Source organism: Mustela putorius, unplaced genomic scaffold (assembly GCF_011764305.1).
Source record: "Mustela putorius furo isolate JIRA1106 unplaced genomic scaffold, ASM1176430v1.1 tig00004007_pilon_pilon_pilon, whole genome shotgun sequence".
NCBI classification, from domain to species: Eukaryota; Metazoa; Chordata; class Mammalia; order Carnivora; family Mustelidae; genus Mustela; species Mustela putorius.
Genome location: NW_025422145.1, coordinates 6446346 through 6471547, shown reverse-complemented (window position 1 = coordinate 6471547; position 25202 = coordinate 6446346). Strand labels below are relative to the sequence as shown.

General features: G+C 55.4%; 1 protein-coding gene across 4 annotated transcripts in view; it reads right to left on the bottom strand.

The window, feature by feature from the left end:
* The window catches only part of LOC101689973, a 127060-nt gene that overhangs the window by 79838 nt on the left and 22020 nt on the right, over positions 1–25202 (bottom strand). For all 4 annotated transcript variants that reach the window (XM_013055141.2, XM_045072035.1, XM_045072036.1 and 1 more), the window contains 15 exons: positions 24671–24836; positions 20555–20740; positions 20270–20422; positions 18889–19033; positions 16675–16833; positions 16022–16146; positions 14836–15030; positions 11511–11666; positions 10677–10861; positions 9564–9746; positions 8285–8376; positions 6835–6998; positions 4419–4578; positions 4196–4275; positions 484–670 (listed from right to left, as the gene is read on the bottom strand). In XM_013055141.2, coding sequence (XP_012910595.2) covers positions 484–670; positions 4196–4275; positions 4419–4578; positions 6835–6998; positions 8285–8376; positions 9564–9746; positions 10677–10861; positions 11511–11666; positions 14836–15030; positions 16022–16146; positions 16675–16833; positions 18889–19033; positions 20270–20422; positions 20555–20740; positions 24671–24836 — 2336 coding nt within the window. The remainder of the gene's footprint in view (positions 1–483; positions 671–4195; positions 4276–4418; positions 4579–6834; positions 6999–8284; positions 8377–9563; positions 9747–10676; positions 10862–11510; positions 11667–14835; positions 15031–16021; positions 16147–16674; positions 16834–18888; positions 19034–20269; positions 20423–20554; positions 20741–24670; positions 24837–25202) is intronic.

Sequence of the window (25202 nt, the reverse complement as noted above, 5' to 3'; positions counted from 1 at the left end):
GAGAGCAGGGCCCGGGACAATTCCCGAAGTGCCCCCACTGGGCGGCCAGCACCCCAGCCCCTGACATCATTCCCTCAGAATCTCCCAGAACATCCCAGGCAGAGCATAGCTGAGGGCCGCATCCCAGCTCAGCTGTCAGGGCGGGGATCTGACCGGCCAGGCCCAGGCCAGGCCAGGGGTTCAAGGTTTAAACCGTGCCCTGGGCAACTTGGGTCACGATGCAAAATGTGTATTTTATGCATGGTGTAACACAGGCCAGAATCAAAATGGTCCAAAAGCTGCTGCTCTGTGGCTCATGGAGGGCAGTCAGTGTTGGGGGACTGGCGGGAAGCTGTGAGCACATGCGCAGACCAGATTTTCCCTGAGGTGGGATGTTAATTCTGGGGGGGGGGACCCCACGTGGGCTACTCAGGCTACCCCTCCGGCTCCTGTAGCCTGGCCCGCTGAAGAGAGGGAGTGGAAGGAGGGGGTCCCTCTTCCTACCTGACAGGTGGGCCTGGTCGCTCAGCAGGTTGCTCAGTGACGCGGAAAAGGCCAACTTGCGGCCGGCCTGCCAGCTGAGGTTCGCCAGGAGGACCACAGGGCTGCCTGCCGTCACCAGCTTCCCTTCCAGCTGGGCCTCAAACCGCTGGGCCTCACCACCGGCTGCTGGCCACAGGTCGCTCCGGCCCTGCAAAGGCCCCAGCATCACCTGGGTGGGGGTGGGGGGCGGCTGGGCCGGGGATGGGGGTGGTGCTTGGCCAGCAGGGCTGGCTTTGACCGTAAGAACTAAGACAGAACAGAGGACAGAGCTTAGCCAATGGCCATCTTGGCTGGTTCTTCTCCAGTTTCTTCATCTTGCCCTTTTCCAAAGTAGGTAGTCCCTGTTGTAAGTTCAGATGTAAATGTTAAGGACTCCTCTCTCTCTCTCTCTCTCTCTCCCTCTCTCTCTCTCTCTCAGCAGTCAGCTCTAGGCCAGCTCTCCCTGCAGAATATTCTGGGATCTGACCACTTGGGCCACCTCCACCACTCCCCCAGCTCAAGCCCTGGCCATCAGCCCCTGTGTCATCACAGCATCCTCGTCCTGGCTGTCCTGACTCCCGCCCTGTGCCCTGATGTCTGTTCCTCACCCTTTCCACCAGAGCAACCCCTTTGAGGCATGTAGGATCACACACTCCCATTTACCTAAGGGTCAAAGTCAAAGTCCTTGCAAAGACCAACAAGGGTGAGACTTTCTCTGGAAGTCAGCAGTGCAGACCTGGCCGAAGGGACTGCTTGTAGGAGGACACTGGCAGGCAGGACACACAGAGAGCCCAAAACACACGCTACACATCACCGTGCCTGAGACTTTCTGGAAAACCCATAAGCAACTACAACCATTATTCCTGATGGTCACTGCCAAGTGTAGACCAACCCCACAGACCTCTGTGCTGACTGCCAGCTGACCCACTCACCCCAAAGGTGTAAAACTGAACTCACCATTCCCAGACTGTCTGCTATTTTAAGCGCTCTCGAAATCCCATGTCTGCCTTTGTTTCTTGACAGTCATGATTTGCGTTTCTGATTCCTTGGTGGCGAGGCCTTACGTGATCTGTCCCCCCACCTCTCTGTCCCCTCTCCTATTCTGCACCAAACACATGAGCCAGTGTGCTATGCTATTAACACTCCAGGCACATTCTCACCTCAGGACCTTTGCACATGCTGCACCCTTTACCCAGACACCCTTCCCCCAGAGAAATCTGTGCCTTTTTTCTGCACATCCTTCATGTCTCGGCTAAGGGTTATCCTCTCCATCAGGCTTACTTTCTCATCCTGTTTAAAACTGAAACCAAGCCCCAGACTCTTCTCTCATAACTTCAGATCCCTGTGCCCAGCTCAAAGATTCCCTTTTCCTATAGCACATATCACTGTACAATTCGCTTATTTCGCTCATTTACTGGCTCTCCCATTACAGTGTAAGCTCCAAGAGGAGAAAAGTGTGTCTCCTTCACTGAGCTATCTTCCCAGTACCTGGCACATTGTAGGTACTTGATAAATAGCTATTGGGGGTGGGGGGGGAAGACACTGAAAAATACAGGGTTTGATCCCTTCCTTTAATCTCCCCGTCTCCGTCCATGGCCGCCACTGCGCCCAGCTTCTCGTGCATTCTCGAGAAAATTGGGGCTCGGGGGGGAAGGCACGCTCCCTGACATTTGGTTTTCTCCCCACCAGGGGAAGGGAAGACCTAGGTAACTCTGTGTGTGTGTGTCTGTGTGTGTGTGCGCGCGCATGCGCACGTGCAGGCGTGGGTGAGCTCAGGCACATGTGTGCACAGAGGCATACACTTAGAGGCTCCCTCTTGCTCTTCCCAAAAACAGATGGAGGCTCTCCACTCTGCCCTGCTTCTCTCTCTCTTCAAGGGGGGTCTTGGTGATAATTTTATGTTGTGATCGCAAAGGCTGCCTGGCGTTAGCCAAGTGCGGCCCGTGAATAGGACGACTGGGGACTATTTCATCCAAACCGGGATCTTTAGCAGGTGAAGAGTTCACTAGCCACAAGGAGCTGGGTCGAAGGGAAACTGGGGCTCCCGGAGCAGCCTAGGACTTCGAGGTGTCCTATCCCTGCACAGCGGGAGCAAGCACTCAAAGCCACGCACTCCTCCACGCCATTCTTAAGCCCCGCAGACAAGTCCTCTGCCTGGGTGCCCTCATCTCCTACGGTCTTGCTGAGAGGACTGAGGGCCTCCGAGCCCAAGACAACTCAGGACTCCCTGAGAACAGGCTTTGGAAAGTTCCAGACCCCGGCTGTTACCATTGCATCTGGGGCAGCTGAAACTGGAGGTTTTCTACAAGCAAATGTTTGCAGGCTGCAGACAGCCCTCTGGGGGACAGCCGGAAGGTCTGCAGGGAAGTGGAGGCAATTAGCACTTGTGTATTTGGCAAACGACCCAGGGAGGCTGGCGGGCTCCTGGGAGTTTGGCATTGATCTGTAGCCTCAGGAGTCAGGCAGCTGGGGCTTTAGGAGGAAGGCGCTCTCCCCTGATGCTTGGTGTTCTCCCCACCCCGGGGGAAGGAAGCAGATCTGGGAGTGGAGAGTCTGTTTGTGCAACGAAATCCCAGCCCCAGCCAGAGTTGCAACTCCAGACCTGAGAAGCCCCCAGAGACCAAGGTGGACAGGCCAGACCCAATGCCACTGGTGCCCAGACGTCGTCCTGTTTGGTGGGAATGAGGCTAAAACCGCGGTTTTTATCCAGACCAGGTTGAACACCAGACGGAATGTCTCAAGCCTCTCCCCAGTGGGGCAGACCGACAGACACAAAACTTATGCACAACGGCAAGGGCCTCAATGGCCCCGCTGAGTCCCATCCAGGGACCTCTGGTGTAGAAGCTTCAGAAGTAGCTTCTACGAGGAAAAATGCAAGTGCCCTTTGCTCTTGGGAATTCCGCCACGGAGGTCTCTCTGAGAAGACTCAAATGCGAAAACCTAACAGTGGTTGGCTCTGGGGAGGTGTGGCAGGGAGAGTTTGTAATTCTAGACCCGTCCTGACCCACAGAACTTTCGACAAGGATGAAAACATTCTTGGGAAGTGCCACTGGGGAAGTAAGTTAATCCTAACTTACTTTAGTAACCACGTGTGCTATCATTTGGGTGGGATACTCGGTTCTATACCTTTTCGTATCCTTCTGAAAACAGGTAATTTGTACCCAGACGGAGGAAGGCAATGCAACAACACAGGGAGAAGATGCTAGAGGCCAAGGAATGCCCGAGACCACCAGGAGATGGGAGGGAAGCGTGCAACAGTGTCCCCTCCCCACGTCCCAAGAACCAGCCCTGCCAACACCTTAATTTGGGACTTCTGGCCTCCAGAGCTGTGCAAGAGAAATTTCTGGTGTTTCAGACACCCCGTTTGGGCAACGCTGTCACAGAGATGGCCTGGGACATACACAGCCATTTCTTCCGAGAATTCGGGGAGTGCCATGTTTCAACTTCCCCTCTTCCAATGACTTTCGTACATCAATTTTTGACCTAAAAGGTAGTAAGTTTTGAGCCCATGTTTTTCTTCTTTATATGTTTCTGAGCACCAAGAGGTCACACATGTTACGGTAGGAGGAAGGGGAAAACCCACTAACACACAAAAGGTGATGTCGAGTATTAAGTAGGGACTGTGGGACTGAGGCCGAAGGGGCCTGGAAGGTGGCAGGTGCCCACACAGGAGGCCTGAGGGTGTGGAACAAACCTTAATGTAGTAGACATCCCTGTCATCCAATATCAGCTCCAGGTGACCCACACAAGTGCTCTGCAGAGTCTCAATTTTTCCTAGGGAACAAAACAAGAGTTTGGGGACCAAGGTTTAAGCTCTGCCCCTGCGTTCCCCAGGGGACAACCTCCTGCCGGCTTTCTTATCTCTGAGCCCCAGCGGACCAAGTGACCGACCGACTCATGGAGAGGACACTCATTACCATCCAGCTGCATTTTCTTCCTGGGATGCAGAAGCTTGAGGCGGAACTTCCCCTGGGGCAAGCTGTACCTGACGTCCACCCCGACGTCCCTGGGCACCTCTGATTTGGGCGTGCCCATGAAGAGGTGAACCGAAGCTTCCTGAGGGAGCCAGCTGTCCTTCTGAAAGCGCAGAGGACTTCTCAGTCTTGAGAATCTCATCTAGCTCCAAAGGTTCTCCCTCTTCCCAGGAAAAGACCCTCAGCCCCACCATTAAAAAATGTGAGTTCTTGGGCTCCTCCTTGGCCCTCACAAGACAAAAAAAAAAAACCACAGTGGGAGTTTGGAAATCTAAGGCGGTATCTGGAGAAGAACAAAACCGTGCGGGACAACTCAGGACCACGCATACAGGGTCTCATTTTGTCCAGCAAATAGCCTGGCGGAGGGGGGCACAAGGTATGGCGTGCACCACGGGCACCCTGCAGAGACCCTCTCCCATCCCTTATCCAGCGCTGCCTGCCCGTGTTTCAGCCTTTGCACATACTGCTGTTAACACCCGGCACATGGGCCTCCAGAACATTAACCTGCTTTATGTTTTCCCAGAGGTAAAAAATACCCCAGCTCCTCAGCCTCAAGGGGACCACACTCTGAGACGTAACCCATGCTCCAGGGCTCCCCCGGGACCAGGTGGGGGCTGCCAGCTCACCTGACATCACCCCCCCACACACACTCAGTTCTTCCCTTCCCTGACCTAACTTCCCCACTCTCTTATACTGGGCCCCCCGGGAGACTTTGCTTAACCTAACACTTTTACCCAAATCCTTAGCTCAGGTCTGCCTTAAGGAAAACACAGCCTAAGACACAAGCCCCCTTTAAGACCATACACTGATGAACATTCTTACACCACCAGCAAAGGGTCACTCCTCTGTACGAGGCTAGTTATAGGCACAGGGAGTGCAAATGAGCATTAGACCCACAAAGACATGCCCCCTCATGGCACCTACATTCAGGGGAGGGGAAGCACGGGACCACCAGACACAAATGAAGATTGCACAACAGCAGGGGATGGGTGCTCTGCTAACAAACTCTGTGGGAGTAAGGGGTCAACCAGGGTGGTCAGGGAAGGCTGCCTCTGAGGAAGTGGCATTTCAGAAAGCGAAGGAAGCGAGAGAGAGAGAGACAGCGAGAGCGCCAAGTGGGTGTGTGGGAGAGGGAAGAGCCAGTGCAAAGGTCCTGGGGCAGCAATGTGCCTAGCATCAAAAAAAAATAAGAACAATAAGAGGTCAGTGTGTGGAGAGTGATACACCTCGTGAGGAATCAGGAGACGGGGAGAACAGCCCAGCAGGCCCAGGTATCCAGCTCCCACTTAGAGGGATAAGAGCCTCTGGAGAGCTCTGAGCAGAGAAGCGACAAGACTGTTTTAGGATTTTGAAACACCTCTCTGGGAGACAAGAGATGGCAAGGAGACGAGCAGAAACTGGGAGATCACATAGGAGGGTGATGAATGCCCATTCCGGGCCAGATGCTGAGGACACAGGAATGAGAAACACAGGCATTAAAGCTCTTCCTCGGAACTGAGTGCCTGGGACGGAAAAGGGGGGAGACTGGTATTAGTCAAGCAGCTTTGAGCAACAAACGTAAGAGGGATCGGGCACCTGGGTGGCTCAGGTGGTTAAGCGTCTGACTCTTAATTTCACCTCAGGTCATGCTCTCATGGTTGTGAGACTGACCCCTGTATCAGGTTTCATGCTGGGCAGGAAGCCTGGTTAAGATTCTCTTCCTAGGGCCGCCTGGGTGGCTCAGTGGGTTAAAGCCTCTGCCTTCGGATCAGGTCCTGATCCCAGGGTTCTGGGATCGAGCCCCGCATCGGGCTCTCGGCTCAGCAGGGAGCTTGCTTCCTCCTTTCTCTCTGCCTGCCTCTCTGCCTACTTGTGATCTCTGCCTGTCAAATAAATAAATAAAATCTTTAAAAAAAAAGAAAAGATTCTCTTCCTCTGCTCCCACCCCTTCTCTCTCTCCCTCTCAATAAAATAAAAACAATAAAAACAAACAAACAAAAACACAACAAAACCCCCAAACAAAACAAACCACAAAAAAAAACAAAACATAAAATTGATCTAAAGGGGAAAAACATGGTCCTATTAGAGCAAGTAACAAAAGAACATGACCAGTTGGGGATAATTCAGGCAGGCTTCCCTGAGCAGCTGACCCCTGAACTGAGCTCTGAAGACTGATTCAGAGTTAACAAGTCACAGAGCCAGAGCCAGAGGATCAGCACGTGCAAGGGTCCTGAGGCAGGAGGGAGACCACGAATGGACCAACCCAGCCCAACAGCTCCAGAGAGGAGCCCCATGTCCTTAGGAGGCTGATTCCGGAGGGGAAGACCTAGGGAGACCCACAGCATGGCTGGGAAAGAAGGGGCCATTCCACAGGGCCTACCTGGGGATGGAAGGTATAGGTAGCTTCTAGCAGATACTGTTGGAGGCCCCGGTCCTGCTTCGTCAGCATCACAGCCGCAAACACAGGCACCGACAGCAGGTAGGGCTGCCCGGCTGCCGGCCAGGTGACTTCCGTGCACAGCTGCCAGCCCCAGGTCTGGGATGCTGTAGAGAAAGCAGAGCGGGCAGCTCTGGTCACCAGAGAGCCAGAGAATTCTAGGCGGGAGCCTCGGCTGCTTGTCCAGCAAGGGCAAGGGTTCTGTCAGTCTTTTTGACAACCTCGGCACCGCTGACATTCGGAGCTGGATAAGGAAGGCTCTGCAGCAGGAGCCGTCCTGCAGGGTAGTGAGCAGCCGCTCTGGGCTCCGCTCAGTGTTGGTCAGGAGCAGCCTCAACAACAGTTCGGACAACCCAAGTGTCTCCAGGCACTGCCAAATGGCCCCTTGGGGGACAAAACCGCCCCTCTTGAGGACCCCTGGGGGAGACTTTGAGAGTGCAAGTGTAGAAGGCAGGCTCCAGAGTCAGACCTCCTGGGTCTAAATTCCAGCCCCTCCACTTGCCAGCTGTGTGACCTGGGGCAGGTTACTTAACATCTCTGTGCCTCAGTGTCACTCCTCTGTACACTGGGACCAGTAACGGTTCCTGCCTCATGGTGTAGCTGTGGGGACTGACCGTCTGTGTCAGCGTTTATGACAACGCCCTGCCTAAAGGTGGCCATTCATTTAGAGCGGCCCCTCCCCGACCTGACTAAAAAAAAAAAAATGACTTTCAAGATCCACTAGTGTTTGGTGTATTTCCTTTCTGATCTCTTATCAGTTTTGTTGCTTTTCACCGGATGTTGCTATCAAAGAATTTTCCAGTGTTATCGAACTATGTCCTTCGTGATGGGGTTTTTAAGCTACAGGATAGCTCAGGTGTTTTCCCTCAACTTGAAAGTGGAGAATTTTTTTCTGTCCACAGCCAGACAATAGATAACCTGAGGCTCTGCAGATCACAGGGTCCCCTCACAATGGCTCAGCTCTGCTGGTGACTGACCCCAGTGGCCAAAGACGACAGGGAAACCAATAGGCGTGGCCATGTGCCCATAAAGCTTTCTTTCTGGCCATCGCAACATCAACTTCACAAACGTTTCACGTATGAACTATTCTTCGATGACTTTCCCACCCTTTGAAAATGCGCCAACCTGCTGGCAGCGTGTAAGCTCCTATAACGAGCCATTCACCTATGACCGTACCCTTGTCAATAACAATGCAGCGATCATCTCTGTGTAGTGTGCGTTTTTAAGTGATTTTGGTGTATTTGCCTGGGGTGGAGTTCTAGAAGCAGAAGCAAATAATTAAGGGATATAAACACTCCGAGGGCAGAAGAGCCACTGCAGCATTTGGAGCCGACACTGCTCCCCGCGGTACCCAGACGTCTGCCGAGGCAAAGGCAAAGACCCCGCCGCCTACCTTTCTCGTCAGTACAGGACTGGGCCTCCAAAGGGCTGTGGGCATTACTGAGGCTCCGCACGCCGTCCCCAGTGACGAGATATAGCTTAGAGCTGGGTGAGGAAAGAGGAAAGTCCCAGATGGTCATTTTCATTCATTCACTGGACAGATAGGCCTGGAGCTGCCACAGCTTGACATGGGGAGAATTACGTCATGAACAGGATTCCTGGGTCTTTGGGGGAACTCACCCACAGCACTCAGTGACAAGGGCCACGACAAACCTGAATGGGGATGGATGGGGTCTGTCTTGGGGACAGGGAAAGGCCTCCTTTAGCCGGGTCTCTGCAGAGGTTAACGTGTGAGCAGAGACTCAAAGGATGAGAAGGAGCTGGATAGAGGGAACAGCAGGTGCAAAGGTCCTGTGGTGGGATTAATGTGGCCTCTTTGGGAGAGTAAGAAGAAGGGTGGTTCAAGGGGGGATTAGGGTGCAGGGGGAGGGAGTGAGTGAAGGGCAGGAGGTAGTGGAAGGAAACAGGTGAGATGTGGCAGGCCCCCCAGGAGGAAGGACAATCATGAAGTCTTGGGTTATCCTAGAAACAAGTATAGGGTTTTAAACAAGTTGGCGGGGGGGTGAGGGAGGAGTGACAGGACTTGACATTTTAAAGGACCTCACTGGTTGCTGCTGGGAGAAGGGCCTGGAGGACAGCCAGAGAACATAGTGTCCCTGGCTAGGGGGGACAACATAGACAAAGCAGGTGTGACTGTGGGGAGCCTGGTCTCACTCCTTTTTTATCTGAAAGAACTCGTTCTCCAACTTTCACCCCTCTGGGAAGCTGGGGACAAGCTGGTCCCAGGAGGGACCCCTGTAAAGAGCTGACGAGTATGGGGGCTCCCCCTCCTCCTCTCAGCCACCCCGCAGTCCCTGTCACAGACACCCCCCCATACTGACACACTCAGACACACAGGATGCTCGCAGACACGCCCACACCCCCTCACAGACACATGCACACGCTCACACACCCACAATCCGACAGGCACGCTGCACTCACACACATGCTCAGACACATACCTGTGCACGCACAGACTCAGAAATCCACCCTCATGTGCACACACGCTCGTGCAACAGGGGTGCGACACACACGCTCACACACATGTGGTCACACACACACCGTCTCACACCCACAGAAACATGGGCGATCACGCACACATGCTCATGGGTGCTCCCAGACACACGTCCCCAAGCCCTCAGGCCACACCCATCCGCGCACGGGCTCCCTCCCGCCTGTGCAGGACGCCCCACCTGAAGCTGAGTAGCTCCACGGCCTCCTCTGGGGTGTTCAGATGCACCTTGAGGTCCCGGCCCTTCCTTGCGTGGATCCCCCCATCCAGGCTGGCAGCACCACGGATGCTGGTCACCCACTGCAGCCCGGCCCGCCCCAGGACACCTGTTGTACCCATCTGCGCCGAGATCCAGAGCAGGGCACTGCGGGGAGAGCCAGGCACTGGCTGCAGCCTGCAGGCCCCGGGTGGCCACACACACAGCGTGCCCTTACGCACCGCCCCTGCTGTTCTCGGCAGCCCCTGCCCCGTTGTCCCCCTTCCCACCCCCCCTCCCCCACGCTCTCTGGGCACCACACCCCCCTTGGGAGGCTGGGAGCAGCGAAACCACCTGCTCAGGCCCTGTCACTGGGACGCAGGGCAGTAGGACCCGGACCAGGAGGCTGTCTGAGCCCCAGCCGGGGTCTTCGTGCCAAAGAGCGGGTAGCAGGGGATGTCCAGGCTCCCTACATCAGACCCAGAAACCACAGACGGGACAGGTGAACGGGGGACACCTGTGAGTGGACAGTCGCCCAGCAGGCCCCGGACCCCTCCAGAATCAGACCAAGCCCTGAACCAACTCTGCCCATGCTCCCATGCTGTGGGCCTGGACCAGCAGCGCGCCTGCCTAGGGCCTGTTTTCTCAACCATTACTGGGAATACGGAGAGACTGCCCGCCTGGTGGGTGGTGATGCGGGGTCACTGGAGTCCCAGCCCATACATCTCAGATGGTCCTCCGCCCCTCCCTCTTCTCCTCTCGGAGGCAGAGTGGAGCAGAGGGAAGCATGCCACGTGGCAGGACAGCAGAGTCCCGTGGCCTGGCCCCTGCTTCATCCTTGGGCACATGACGTCCCCTCACTGAGCCTCAGTCTTCTCACCCGTCAAGTGGGCACAGCTGCCCAGCATCTCCTCACAGTCTCTTGACACAAAAAACACTCAGTCATGGGATTGACGGTGTGATGGTACCAGGGACGGTCTGCAGGGCGGGGGTCCCCTCCAGCCCGGCGCTAATGGCTCAGCTCTCTGCGGCCCTCTGTAGGGGGAGGCCCCCGCCCGCCCACCTCCCTCCTCCAGCTCCCAGAAGCCAGCCAGCTACCTGGGCTTGACGTAACCGTTCACAGAGAAGTCCAGAGGGTGCTGGAAGTTGGCAGTCCCCCGGACTCGGAGGCTGACGGCGGCCGAGGCACGGAGGGTCAGCCGGGCGGGAAGGCCGGATACGGTGGGAAAGGTGAGCTCCTGCAGCGCTAGGTTCAGCCTCCGGGTCACCTGGACCTCCTGCCCCTGTGGCCAGAGGACCATCATGACGCAGGTGACAGCCCCTGGTGCACACACTGAGCACACAGTCTTATCTGATCAAATAAGATCCTCACACCTGAACGGTGTCAGAGGGAGGGACAAGATCATTACACCGTCTTTCCGGAAGAGGAAACGGAGCCCACAGACAGGTGAAATCACCTGGCCAAACCCACGTGGGTAGAAACGGGTAGAGCCCAGTTCAAACCCAGTTTCCTGCAGGAAAGGGTCAGAGCTCGGGGATCCAGGGTGAGTCAGGTAAGGGGAAATGTGAGCCATGCCCGGGCTGCAGAGCACCCAGTAAGCGCCAGATGCATTTTAAATGCTTTGGTGCATTTTTACTGCATTATCTCATTTAACACAACAGCCCCATGAAGCTGCTGCTTTTGCGGCTACCGTGGTTGTTACGGTATCATGCCTATTTCACAGATGCACACACCGAGGCCAGGACCCGTGAACTCTCCCGAGGAGGTAAGAGGTGGAGCCGCGATGTGCGCTTCAGCCTGGCTCCACATACTGCGGTCTTAGGTCTGAAATGGACTTTAGTACTCCCCCCACCCCCACCCCCGCCCGGAGCATCGAAGGAAACAAGACAGGGTCAGCGGGGCTGGGAGGGGCCAAGCCCAGGCGGAGGTACCTTCAGGAGCTTGACGGCCAGCTCGGCCAGGTTCAAGGATGGACGGTTCACACGGCTCGCCATCGCCCCACAGTCCACGAAGCTCAGCTCGTGCCCGAACACCTTCACGCTCAGCTGGCACCGCAGCGCCCGCCGCTCTGCGCGCCTCCGGGTCACCTGAGGGAGAGCCCAGACCGGATGGGTGACTAGGAGCAGGTCTGCTGCCTGGACGCAGGTGGGGGCCCGGGGGGGGGGGGAGCAGAAGGGCAAGGCCAAGGGCTTTTGGTGTCTGGAATATGGCTTGCAAAACTCATAGCCTTCAGGCAGAATCCCCAGATGGGTTTTCTTTGGGCTGCGCGGTGCTGCCGAAATGCCCTGGGCAGTGTGCGTGGCTGTGAGTGTTCTCACCATCCTCTTGTTTAGGAATCATCTTACATTTGCAGAAAAGTTACGAAGATGGTGCAGAGAGCTCCCCCACACCCCTCACCCTGTCTCTACTGGCACCATCTTTCATGGCCAGAGTGCAAGGAAGGTAAAAAAGCCAACACGGACGTGCAGTAGTAACAAAACCCCAAATTTCACGTTTTTCCAGTCCGGCTCTCCCTCCGTTCCGGCGACCACAGCGCGTTGGCTTGTCCTATCTCTCCTGTCTTCTCCCATCTGTGACCGTTTGTTTTTCTTCGTATTTTTCACCATGCATGTTTTTTTGAGAGACAGAGCACGAGCAGAGCGGGGAGGGGCAGAGGGAGAAGGAGACTCCCTGCTGAATGGGGAGCCCAACATGGGGCTCAATCCCAGGACCCCGAGATCGACCCGAGCAGAAGGCAGACAGCTCCACTGACTGAGCCGCCCAGGAGTCCCTCATAGTACATATATATATATATATATTTTTTTTTTTTTTTTTAATTTGAATTTGTCGGGGCACCTGGGTGGCTCAGATGTTAAGCGTCTGCCTTTGGCTCAGGTCATGATCCCAGGGTCCTGGGATTGAGCCCCACATCAGGCTCTCTGCTCAGCAGGAAAACCTGCTTCTCCCTCTCCCACTCCCCCTGCTTATGTTCCCTCTCTCGCTGTCTCTCTCTCTCTCAAATAAATGAATAAAATCTTTAGCCAAGAAATAATGAAATTTGAGTTTGTTTCCAATGTTTAAAAATTAGGAGACTACCTATAAAAATCCAGACTCTCAGGGGCACCTGGGTGGCTCAGTAGGTTAAAGCCTCTGCCTTCGGCTCAGGTCATGATCCCAGAGTCCTGGGATCGAGCCCCGCATCGGGCTCTCTGCTCCGCAGGGAGCCTGCTTCCTCCTCTCTCTCTGCCTGCCTCTCTGACTTCTTGTGATCTCTGTCTGTCAAATAAATAAACAAAATCTTTAAAAAAAAAAAAAAATCCAGACTCTCTGGCTTCTCCAAGCAGAGAACTATTGGCCTCCTGCCCACCACAACGGGCGGTAAGAAACCAGAGTGGGATGGCGGCCGCTGCTTTTAACTGAGGCACAAGCATTTCCCACCTGCCACAGCCCCCACCACTCCCTATCGCCCCTCCAACACTGAGGCCAAGCGTTGTTCCCACTATCGCTGTGCCTGTGCTAACCCGATCCTGGGATTAGGACTCCCGATCCCGAGTGGGAAAATAACAGACAAAAAGGACGCAGATTCTACGGAAAAGTCTTCACATCCCACCCCCCACCCTCCTTCTCGTTGCCTGCCAGCCCCAGCTCCAGTCCGAGAGGCTTTAAGGGCACAGACCGCGTCCTGACCATCTTTGCACCCTTGGGCCCAGGGGTTCACACCTGATGACTGGTAAAGCTGTGAACATGTGAACCAATGCCCCAGCCAGTCCTTGATCCCCCTCAGATGTACATGGCAATGACCTCTTACAAGAGTAAAAAGGTGCCCACAACTCAATGCCCATCAGTGGGAGAATCATCACGCAAAATAGAATTCCCACCCACAGAATGGATATTTTAAGACCCCACGACCCACCAACTCCATTCCTAGGCATATCCCCAACCGAAACATATACATGCCTTCAGCAAAAAGACACGTGTAAGAATATTCATAGGAGGGGCGCCCAGGTGGCTCAATGGGTTAAGCCTCTGCCTTTGGCTCAGGTCATGATCCTGGGGTCCTGAGATCGAGCCCCGCATCGGGCTCTCTGCTCAGCAGGGAGCCTGCTTCCCCCCTTTCTCTCTGCCTGCCTCTCTGCCTACTTGTGATCTCTGTCTGTCAAATAAATAAATAAAATCTTTAAAAAAATATTCATAGGACTATCTGCAATGAGCCCAGAAACTCTAAGTTATCCAAAAGCCCACCACAAGTAAGACGGACAAAGAAACCCTGGTGTGTTCACATCACAGCAGCGCTGAACAGCGGGGAGGACGAGCAAAGCGTGCCTATACCCAGCCCCATAGCTGGAGCTCACCCACAAAATTTAAGCCAAAGAGGCCAGACACACACACACACACACACACACACACACACAATGACAGGAACAGAATTATTCACACTTGCCAAAAGGTGGAAACCACCTGCAAACCCTATGTCCATCAGGAGCGAGCAGGTAAACACAAGGAGGTCTACCCACACCGTGCAATGTTCTTCAGGCTTCAAGAGGGATGGAGGACCGATCTGTGCTACACGGATGCGTCTCGAAACATGATGGATGCTCAGTGAGAGACGCCAGACACGACAGGTCACGTGCCGTCTGACTCTATCTATAGGAAGTGTCCAGAACAGGTCAGTCCACACAGACTCAAAGCAGGCTAGTGGTTGCCAGGGGTGGGGGAGGACATGATGGGGTCTCCTTTGGGGTGATGAGAATGTTCTAGAATCAGACGGAAGTTGGTGTTGTTCATCTTGGTACGTGTGCATCCACGCGTCCAAAATTACCAAACTGTATACTTGAAACATCCACCGCTTATTCAACGTAGACGATACCTCTGCAAAGCTGATTTTTACAAAGTAGAATTCATTGGCGCAGTTAGGAGGCAGATTAGTGATCATCCTTGTTGGGGGTGGGTAGAGTGGTGGAGGGGGTGCAGAGGGGCCTCTGGCGGACTGATAATGGGCCGGGCATTGATTAGAAGGAGGCGTTCTGTGGGTGGAGATGCATTTAGGACTTGGACACTTTCCTAATTGTATGTGACACTTTGATCAATACGTTTTCGAGATAAAGCAGGCCAATAGCTGACGACTGAGCTCTGGACCAGCTCCTTGTCTCTATGAGCCTGCCCCAGGGCTCAGAGCCTGTCCCAGTCAGAGGTGATGGAGGCCTGAGTCCACAGCCCAAAACCTCAGCCTGGTGAGGAGAGGGAGCTGGGTGGGTGCAGGTTCCCTGCTCCCCTTACCTTCTGCTGTATGTCTCTCAGCTTTCTGGACCTTTCTCCTGGACAGTCAGGGTGGGGTCCCCATGGTGTGGGCTCTGGTTCCGGCTCTGGGGATTTCTCTGGCTGGGGCTCTGTCTCCTCTTCCTGTCCCCAGAAGGACTGGCTGCCAAACAGCCTGTGGACGATTTTCTCTGCATTTTCCAGCCGGAGGCCAAGCTGGGAAGAAAAGCCAGGGCTCACTCAGGAGCAGCTCATTTGGCTGATCCAAAGCTGCAGACCTGGGGGCTCAAAGTTGGGGGAGAGGGTAGCAGGCTTGGGGAGTGCACTCTGGGCTCCCCAGGGTCCACCTGGGCCCAACGCAAGGGGCACCACCTTTTCAAACCAGCAAGTTCCACAAGTGTTGGGCAAATGTCCCTCAGCAAAAATCCTTACCTTTAGGCCCTGGTTCCTATGTCACCACCTCTGGGAAGTCTTCCCTGATTTCCCACATCACTCCCTTCCCATATTCCCCACCCCCAGACCAAATCTATCACTGCTTCCACACTCATGCTGTCTTCTGTGTGTCTCCCTTGCAAGATTCTGAGCTCCCTGAGAGCAGGGACCCACGTCTCCTTCTCTAGGCACGCTGAAGGCCCAGTTGGTGGGTCATTTTGTGTGGCTTTGACTGGGCCACGGGGTCCTGACATATTTGGTCAGACAGAATTGTGAGTGTTTTGTGAGAGTGTTTCTGGATAAATTTAACATTTTTTTTTTTTTTTTTTTTTGGTGGAATGATGGAAAGATGGAATGGATGGATGGATGGACAGATGGATGGACAGATACACAGATGTATATAGGGGTGGATATACAGACAGATGAATGTGTGGGTACATAATTCTGTGTGTATATGTGCATGTTTTGTGTGTGTGTGTGTGTGTGTGTGTGTGTGTGTGTGTGAGACTAGAGAATGCAGGGTGAGAGCCTGACAGGAAGCTACATGAATGCATGGTGATGACGGGATGAGGGGGTGGATGGCTGATGCACAAAGGTAGACAGGCATACAGCTGTGGGGGTGGCTGGGTGCACGGCTGGCTGACCGGAAGAACAGGCACAAGACAGAGCAGTCGATCCAGAGAAGAGGTCATCCGTGGAAAGAGGGGGGGATGCGATGGTTTCTGGCCCCAAGTCTAGAAGAGGCCCCAAGAGACCACAGCAGGCCCCCTCGTACCTCCAGGAGGCTGAAGGCATGACCTAGAGCGTGGATGGTCAGGTTGGTCGTGGCAGAGCGGGGGAGGAAGGAGGCTGGAGAAAAGAGGATGGTCCTCTCCACGTTGGCTCCCAGGCTGCCAGACACTAGGACGAGAGAGAGAGAGAGTCAGTCCACTCCTGCCCCTCACAGAGCAGGGTCTGGCCACTGAGGAGCAAGAGCCTGGGAAAGGGAAGGACGGGGTGTCCTCTCCAGCAGGACACGTGTCTCAGCCTTAGGCCTCATCAAGAGCCCAGGAAAGGCCGGAAGGGTCAACCCCTGCTAACAGGCAGAGAGAGGGCACAGCCAGGGCACCCCACCCTCCGCTCCCAGACCTCCAGAGCGGCTGAAGTAGTCTGGGTGCCTGGGCTAGAATGGGGTTTCCTTCTGGACGCTCTGTGTCATTGTGATAAGGAGGTGACAGCCCCAGTGTGGAGCTAATCTCCTTGTAACACCGGGGAGAAAGTTCTCCAAACTCGCAGGCGCGCCACAGAATCAATGCCGATTTACACAGAAACAGATGACACTAGGGAATGAACATCCTTGAGCCACGTGTCCTCAAAGGGTTAGAGCTCCCGGGTCCCCAGGGCTTTGTGGCCCTAGAGCAGGACCACACCTGCCCAGGATGGCCATACCAGAGCGGAAGGTGACATCAGCATAGGACGAGTGTTTCCAGGCCTCCGGCTGGAACTCCTGGCTCAGGATGTCCTCGGGGAGGGCCTCCTGGAGAGCTCGCTTCAGGGGGTCGCCGGTCTCCAACAGCTGTGTCAGGTGACTCCACACAAAGGAGCCCACTGGAGTCGGGTCACAGCCAGCAGGCCAGGAAAGAAAAAGGATGGAGGAGGGGAAGGATGAATCTGGAACTGACACAGCCCAGAGAAAAGAGCCCCCTGAGCCCCGATCCCAAGTCCTACTATGTCCACATGCCAGGGTATCCATTGGGTATCCACATTTTCTTTCCAGAAATACTGGCACACAGCAGGCCCTTAATGGAACATGGAAATCTAGCCTGCGCACAGCCCTAGGACATGCCTCTCCTAAAGGGAGAAGGAGGCATTGTGGGGAAAGCTCTGGCTTGACCGTCAGACCCAAGTCTGAATCTCGGTTCTACCACTCAGGAGCTGTGTGACCTCGGGCTGGTTACACTCCCTCTCTGAGGCTTAGTTTCCTCATTTGTGAAATGCAGTAACCACCCATCTCCCAGGTCTGATGGTGCAGACGAGTCAAGAGCAAGCCTGGGCCCAAAGAACAGAATGTCTTTCAGGCTTGGCAAAGGTGTGATAAGCAATTTGTGACGGGGGTCCTCTCTTTCAGGCTCTCTGGAGGAGTAAAAATCAAATGACAGCACCAATGGGAGAGTCCAGTTAGGGATACTAGAGTCTAACTGGGAACCCTGAATCCTCTTGGTTGTCTCAGGCTCTCAGAAGGTCCAAGAAAGAGCTTCTAGAACAATCCATCAAGGAAGAGAATGGAATCAGGCTTTTGTTCCCACTGGGCAGCACACATAGGCTTGGTGCCCCAGGGCCTCTATCAAAGCTGAGCCCTTTGGCTGATCCCCAAATGACAGGGCTTGGCCCGGTGGCCTCCTATCCCACACACATCTCACCCCATCCCTGAAACTGCCAATGAACAGTTGCATCTTCTAGCAGTACTGTTTCTTTTCCTTTTGGGGGGTACCGTTTCTTTAGAAGGTAATTCAGCAGTATCACGGCCTTTTAAAAGTGTACGCCCCGTAACTGGCCATATGCCCTCTGGAAAATTATCCTACGGCTAGATTAGCATATGGTCCGGAAGGTGAATGCATGGAGAGGTTGTTTGCTGGTTGTTTCTTGTGACAAAAACCCAGAAATGACCGAAATGCCTAGTGTAAGATCCTAGTAGGATATCATGCAACAGGAGATAAGAGTCCACATGTCCTGATATGGAAGGAGCCTCCAGAAATGCCAAAGGCAAAAAGCAAAGGCACAACAGCCTCTAAAACATGATCCTGAGGTGCTGGTGTTTGGGAGATCCACGGACAGGCTCGTCTGTGTGCTCCCAGTTCTGCTGGGATATGGAAAAGAACTGGTCACCGTGAATGCATTCAGGCAGTGGGACTAGAGGGCCCAGGCAAGAAGCAGGTAGGTTTTAGTTTGCCACTTCTACTTTCCTGTCCACTTTGAAATTCTAAACAGCCATACACACACACACACACACACACACACACACACACATAGCCCTTAAAATATTCTAAAGGTCTTTGTGTATTAACTCAGTTTATGCTCCCTCGAAGAGGAAGGGGCTGTGATCATCCCTACTTCACAGATACAGAAACAGAGGCTCAGAAAGGCTTCGTAACTTGTCCAAAGGCACGCAGGTAGGAAGTGGCTGAGCTGGGATTTGAACCCATGCTGTTGGGCTCCAGGCACTCAACTCACTGTCCATCAGGGAAAGATTTGTTGAAAATCAGCTGAACTTCTTTTTTGAAGTTTCACTTTTAGGTTTAGGAACTGTGGCCAGAGACCCCCATTTAAAGGAAACTCTCTGACCCCAGCAGGTATCTGAGATTCGCAGATGCCATCCCTCCTCTGTCTCGAGTCTCCCTTCCAGGTACTAGGTCGCAAACTGACCAGAGCTACAAGGGAAGCCACTGACTTCCATCCCTTTTTACAGATGAGGAAATGGAGGACCAGAGAGGAAAAGAGATGCGTGAAAGTTTAACCCCTTGCCATATGTATGAGGCTGGGGTATGCCAGGCCAGTTGGCCAGGTGGGGTGGCGAGAACAGGAGAGCAAGATGGGGTTAAGAGAGCACCCTCCAGGAAGCTCTGGGCCGGCCCCAGCACCCCCTCTCCCAGCTGCCCTGCTCACCCTGGGTGGACCGCTCGGCTGCCTGGGTCCGCCGCACCTGCGCAAACACGGCCTCGCCAGGGCATCTCATCAGGGCCAGGTAGGCGTTGATGCGGATCTCGGCATCCTCCTCAGGGTTTTGGTATAGATGGGAGAGTGCAGCTCGCTGGCTTGGGCAGAGCAAAGGCCATCACCTGGGGCCCGTCCACCTCCATCCCCCTCCACTCAGTAGCATAAGGTCCCCCGAGCTGTTCTGGCTCTGGGGGCCGGGCGTGGGGGTGGCCCTGCTGCCCTGTCCCAGCTCACACGAAGTCACAAAGTACTCACCGCAGGAGGCCTCCCCGACACGCTCATCTGTGGGCCAGTTGTGGTCAGTGGTAGGGTCACTGCTTAGCCCATCCTCCCCCAGTCCTCCCAGCACAACCGTCCACCCATCCACTCTTGTGGAAATATTTACTGAGCACCTACTATGTGCCCAGCACAGTGCTAGGTGATGGAAGCCACCCGAAGCTTACCTTCTAGTGCAGGAAGACAGACAGCAAACAAGGTTAAGTTGCAAAGTATAGAACACATTAGGTGCTAAGTACTAAAAAGGGAAAAATTAAGTGGGAAAGCAATTTCAGGTGAAAGAGCCAAGAAAGACCCCAAGGTGAAAGTGATTTTTAAACAAAAACCTACAGGAGGTGAAGAAGGGAAGCCTGGGGATGTCCAAGGGAAGGGGAAACAGAACATGCAAAGGGCCTGTGGCAGAAGTGGGCCTGGAGTACCTGAGGAACAACAGGCAGCTTGGCGTGCCTGGAAGCAGTGGGGGGTGAAGGAAGAAGGAGATGAACCCACAAGGTGCTAAGCGGGCCTGTGGTCAGAGCACATAGACCCTGCTAGGTCACTGTAAAGACTTTGGCTAGTGGCTCCCTGGGGCCAGCAAACCTTTTGGCAAAGGGACAGATGGTACATTTTTCTGGCTTTGCAGGCCATACCGTCTCTCCTGCCACTGCTCAACTCCACAGTGAGAGCAAGACAGCAGCACAGACAACACACAGAGAGCAGGCACAGCCGCATTCCAGCAAAGCACTGTGTACAAAACAGGCAGCAAACGAGGAGGAGCCTGCGGTCCAGAGCTCGCCACCCCCTGAACGAGAGGGTTTGCAGGGATGGCTTCTCTGTGGTTTGCAATCATATGCTTGTCTGTGTGCTTATTGGACAAGTATGTGCCTTCCACCAGACACGGGATCTGTGAGAACAGAGACATGGGCTCTCCTTCACACCAGGGCCCAGCACATAGTAGGTGCTCAGTAAACATGTGACGAATGAATGAACACATAAAGAGGTGAACTGGCAAATGGTGGTTCAAGACCCACAGTCGCCCCATCGTCACCCTAGCCGATGACAAGCAGGAGCTCACATCTGCAGAGCAGGGGACCCTCCGGAAGGCCTGGATGGCCCCCAGCCGGACCTCAGGGGGGCAGTCCCTCTGAGATGCGTAGGTACTTAGTGTTGGGGTGAGAGCTGTGGCCGCCAGGCCCGCATTGCCAATCGCCTTCAGCACGAGCTGGAGCTGGAAAGAGACGACGGTGGGGCCTTGAGGCCTGGTGGGGGAGCTCAGCCTGCCCACCCACGCAGCCTTAGGCTCCCCTGCGTGGCTTGGGCCCCACCAAGTGGCTGTGCCCAGGATTCTGCCTGTCCTCACCTGCTCAGGGTCTGAGGGCTCGCGGAAGGTGCAGTTGGCCCCCAAGGCCTCTCCTAGCATCTTCACGAGGGAGCTGACACCAGGCAGGTGTCCGCAGGGCCCGTCCAGGGAGGCACAGAGGTTGTGCGTCAGGGCCGAGACACCAAGGAAGGCACTGGGGCTGGTCCCTGAGATCTGCAGAAGAGGCTGGGGACAGAAACCGGCCCCCACCCAAGCCCAGAAGGCTGGTGAGGTGGCCCTTCCCAGGTCTCCCCACAGAGAGCTGAGCCCCCACCCTGGCTGCCCAAGGATTCCTGAAAAGACAGAGGCCTGGCCCCCCTGAGAGTCTGAAGAGGCTACTCCGAGCGGGGACTTGTCCACAAGTGTCCTTCCTAAAGCACCCGGGTGGCCCTATGTATCAAGGAGGGAAGACCACGCCATTGAGCTGACCCGGGGCAGGGCGCTGGGCCATGTCTGAGGACGGTTTTGGCCGTCACGCCTGAGAAGCAGGCTTGTCGGTGTCCAGCAGGCAAAGACCTGGGCTATTGCCAGAGGCCCTCTACTAGACAGGGCGGCCCCCACGATGAAGAAAGGCCCACCCCCACCATCCACAGTGCCCTAGTTGAGAATCCCTGGGCGTGGCCACCAGGTGGGAGGAGCGAGGCGCTGGCGGGGACGTCCTCAGAGCAGGACACGGTGGAGTGGCCAGAGACATTAGGGTAAATGGTTAACAACCAATCCGCCGCCCCCCACCCTGGGGAAAATGCCAGCCCTAGCGTGGAGCGCTTGCCAATTTCTGGGGTGTAAATGCTCCCACCACGTGCTCTCTGCAGACTCAGTGCTGCAGGGCAAGAAGAACGCGCGTCCAGCATGCGGGGAGCGGCGGCCACGCGGCAGGTGGACGCGCACAGCCAGCATACGGGAGCCCAGCAGCAGACGCGCGCTGCAGGACCAGAATGGGGAATTAAGTCTCTATTACTTCTGCCTGTGTGAGCTCATTGGGCGGTATGAGCGAGCGTGCGTGTTCTCTCGTATGGGTGTGCACCTGTCCTCCAGCACACACGTCTATCCTGGGGCGCGTGACCCTGTGCATGTAGCTGCACGTGCTTGAGTGTGTCCCAGTGCGTGTGTGTGCACATGGGCCAACATCAGTGTGTGCCTTGTGTATATACACGCGTGTCTTGATGTGTATATGTACCCGTCCCAGTGTATCCTGGGAGGCACGTGTGTAGCCAGGTGCGGGTGGCTGTCCCCACTTGTCCCTATGATTCCAGGGGTGGGGGGGGGGGTGCACATATATGATGCATCTGGGTGTGGACGTCTACACGTTCAGGTATGTGTGTGTTCATCTTGGTGGGTATGTCTCCATATGTTTCAGTGGGGGTGTGTGTGGCCCCGTGTGGCCTCAGGGGAGTGTCCTTGGGGTATAGGAGTCTCCAAGTGCGTGTTTTCTTTGTGAAAGGAAGCGGATGTGCGGCCTGGAAAGTGCGTCCACCGTTAGTGTAGACGGGGCAAGTGAAGACAAACCCTCCCGATTCTGCATACAGAGGAGAGAGCGCCGGGGTTCTGGAAAGTGGAGAGAAGCCACTGAGCACATGGGCGGAGGGTTCCCGCTGGCCAGAGGCTCTGCTCCAGCAAGGCTGCGGAGGGGAGGCGGGGTGGACTCAGGGCCTCCCGGCTCCCAGACCCGGATGGAACCGGAGAGACGGTAGGGAGAGACGGTAGAACCCCGTGGGGAAGGCCGGGTGGCTGCAGCCACTCCACTCGTTGCAGGACCCGAACAGCCAGGCCAGCTCAGGCCAAGGCTCCTGGAGAAGCCCAGACAGAAATGATCCTGAGTGGATGGCCGTCCTGGGGGGGGTCTGCCCCAAACTGCCAGGCTTCCTTCACAACCGATTTCCCTTTTCCAATGGGACTTGAATACTCACTCCTCTTGTCCCAAAACAACACTCCCCAAGACGCCAAACCGCAAAACTAGTAGGAAACAAGAAGAAGAAGAAGAGGAGGAGGAGGAGGCGAAAGCACCCTGGGGAGCTCAGAAGGACCGCTAGGCTGGATTTTCCAAACCAGGAACTTCTAACTCCCATTCTTCAAGAGACACCATTTGGAGAAGAAACGGCAAAGAGGTTGAATGCGGCCCAGCAATGGAACAGAGTCTGCACATGCGCGCACGCACATGCACGCGCCCACGCACCTGCATGGGGATGCACGTGCACGCGCGCACGTGCACATGCACGCATGCGCGCAGAGCATGGACGAGACTCACAGAGGATGCGGGAGAAAGAAGCCACACTTGAGATGCACGTGAGCTCACGGTATGAAGGTCAAGAGCAGGCAAAACTGAGTCAAGGCCAGAAAGGTCAGCATCCCTGCAACCTGTGCGGTCAGGGATGGGGAGGGGCATGAGATGGGAGGGGAGAAGCGGGAAATGTCCTCCCGTCTTCTAGGAGAGGGTGCGCAGGTGTAAAACCATCAGGCAGGGGCGCCTGGGTGGCTCAGTGGCTTAAACCTCTGCCTTCGGCTCAGGTCATAATCTCAGGGTCCTGGGATCGAGCCCCACATCGGGCTCTCTGCTCAGCGGGGAGCCTGCTTCCTCCTCTCTCTCTCTCTCTCTTTCTGCCTGCCTCTCTGTCTGCTTCTCTGCCTACTTGTGATCTCTGTCAAATAAATAAATAAAATCTTTAAAAAAAAAAAAAAACAACCATCAGGCAGGACGCCTGGGCGCCGTCTCCTGATTGTGTGGTTTAATGCGTAATTTAAAACACGCAGCCCCTCCCTGCAGTGGGGGGCCCTGGTTGGGACCGTGCCACAGACGGAGTCTGTGGGGCAAGCGGTGGGATCTGAACCACTGGCGTTTGGTTAATAACAACATGCTGACATCAATTTCTTGGATGTGACAATGACACTCTGGTGATGGCGGATGTTAACACTGGGGGACCCTGAGCCATAGATGCACAGAAACTCTGTACTGGCTTTGCAACTCTTCCGAACACAAAAAGTTATTGCACAATCAAAAGTATATTCAAACCCTCTCCTGCCTCCCATCCCCCTCCTCCACCCTTCTCTAACCCCCTCCCTCTTTTCCCTGGCCCCTCCCCCCATCCACTCCCCACCCCTTCCAGGCTGCAGCAAGCGAGCCCGCACCCCCAGCACAGGCCCAGCACACACCCGGCACGCACGCATCCTTGTGGACAGGACAAGAGAATGAGCAAACCCATCCAGAGAGATGTCATCTCTGGCCTGGAGGACAGGTGAGGCAGGGGTGAAGATCTTGGGCTCTGTGAGCAGAGGGACCCCGCCGGCTCTGCTCCCTGTGTCTCCCTGACAAGGGGTCACAGCAGCGTCCCCTGCCGCGTGCAAGACGCTTGGGACACATCACAACTCCTTAATCCACAAGAGTCTCCCCGCCCGTTGCCCCCACCACACGATGGAGAAACTGCGGCACAGAAAAGTTCAGTGCGTGGTTAGAGGTCATCGCAGTAAGGGACAAAGCTGGGGTCCAAATCTGGATCACCCTTGCTCCCTGCTGGTGTCCTCTGAATCCTCACCCACAACCTGCCTGGCACGGCAGGGTGAGGGGCGACCAGAGATGGTGCCCCTAGGGCAAGCGAGGACACACCCCATGGAGAAGAGGGGAGCAGCAGGGGGCCTCAGTTTCCTGCCACAGGGGCGCCATCCCAGCACCTACCTCCCAGAGGCATCATCAGGGTCACTAAGACCTCCAGGTTGTTAACAAACCCTCAGCCTTGACTTCACACACGTTTCTTGGTTTCAAGACTCAGTGGACTTAAGTGCTTACAGTAACAAGAGTGGCTCTCATGTTAAAGTGCTCAGATACGGTGCCGGACTCTGGGAGAACGAATTTACGTGCACCATCCTGTGTCTGAACCCCAGCCCAGGAGGAAAGTACTTGTTCCATCCCCCTCTTCCAGATCAGAAAAACGGGCTCAGAGAGGTTAGGTCACCTGCTCAGAATCACCCAGCGGGCAGAACACTGTTGAGACTCAAACCCAAGATCTCTCTGCTCTGTCCCCACCGGTACCACGAGGGTCTGGCACAAAGGCCTGACAGAAGCGGGTCACCCCCGGTATCCTTTCAGCAGCCAAGTGGGGGGCCGGGTCTGGGCGGGGTGCTCACCAGCAGCGTGTGGACCATGGCATCCGTGGGCTGTGGGACGAAGGCCAGCGACCAGAGCCACGCCTCCATCTCATCTGCCTCCACCTCCCCCGACACGATGAGGTCCTTCATGAGGTCCACACAGGGCTCGGAGCCGCAGGAGGGCAGGGCGTCCACCAGCGGCTGCCTACAAGAGATGCCTAGGGAGGTCACGGAGGTGGCCTGCACCTGCAGAGCGCCTTCCAGGCCTCCTCTGAGCATCCCGGGAATACTCTGAGGCTCCAGGAAGTGTGACGGACATGTGTCCAGGATCACAAACCCTGACACATGTCCAGGATCACACATCCACACAGCCCTGAGCTAGGGCTGAGACCCTAGCTTTTAGGATCTACAGGGACAAGTGCAGCTCAATCCAAACCCTGGCAGGTCTGCCCCCCACCCTCGCCCCCAGGAGAGAGTGATTTCCAGCAACACGAGCCCTGCCCACTGTTCTGCTAAAAGGTGCGCCATGGTCACCAGGGAGGGGCCGGCACCCCTGCCGTCAAACGGGAAA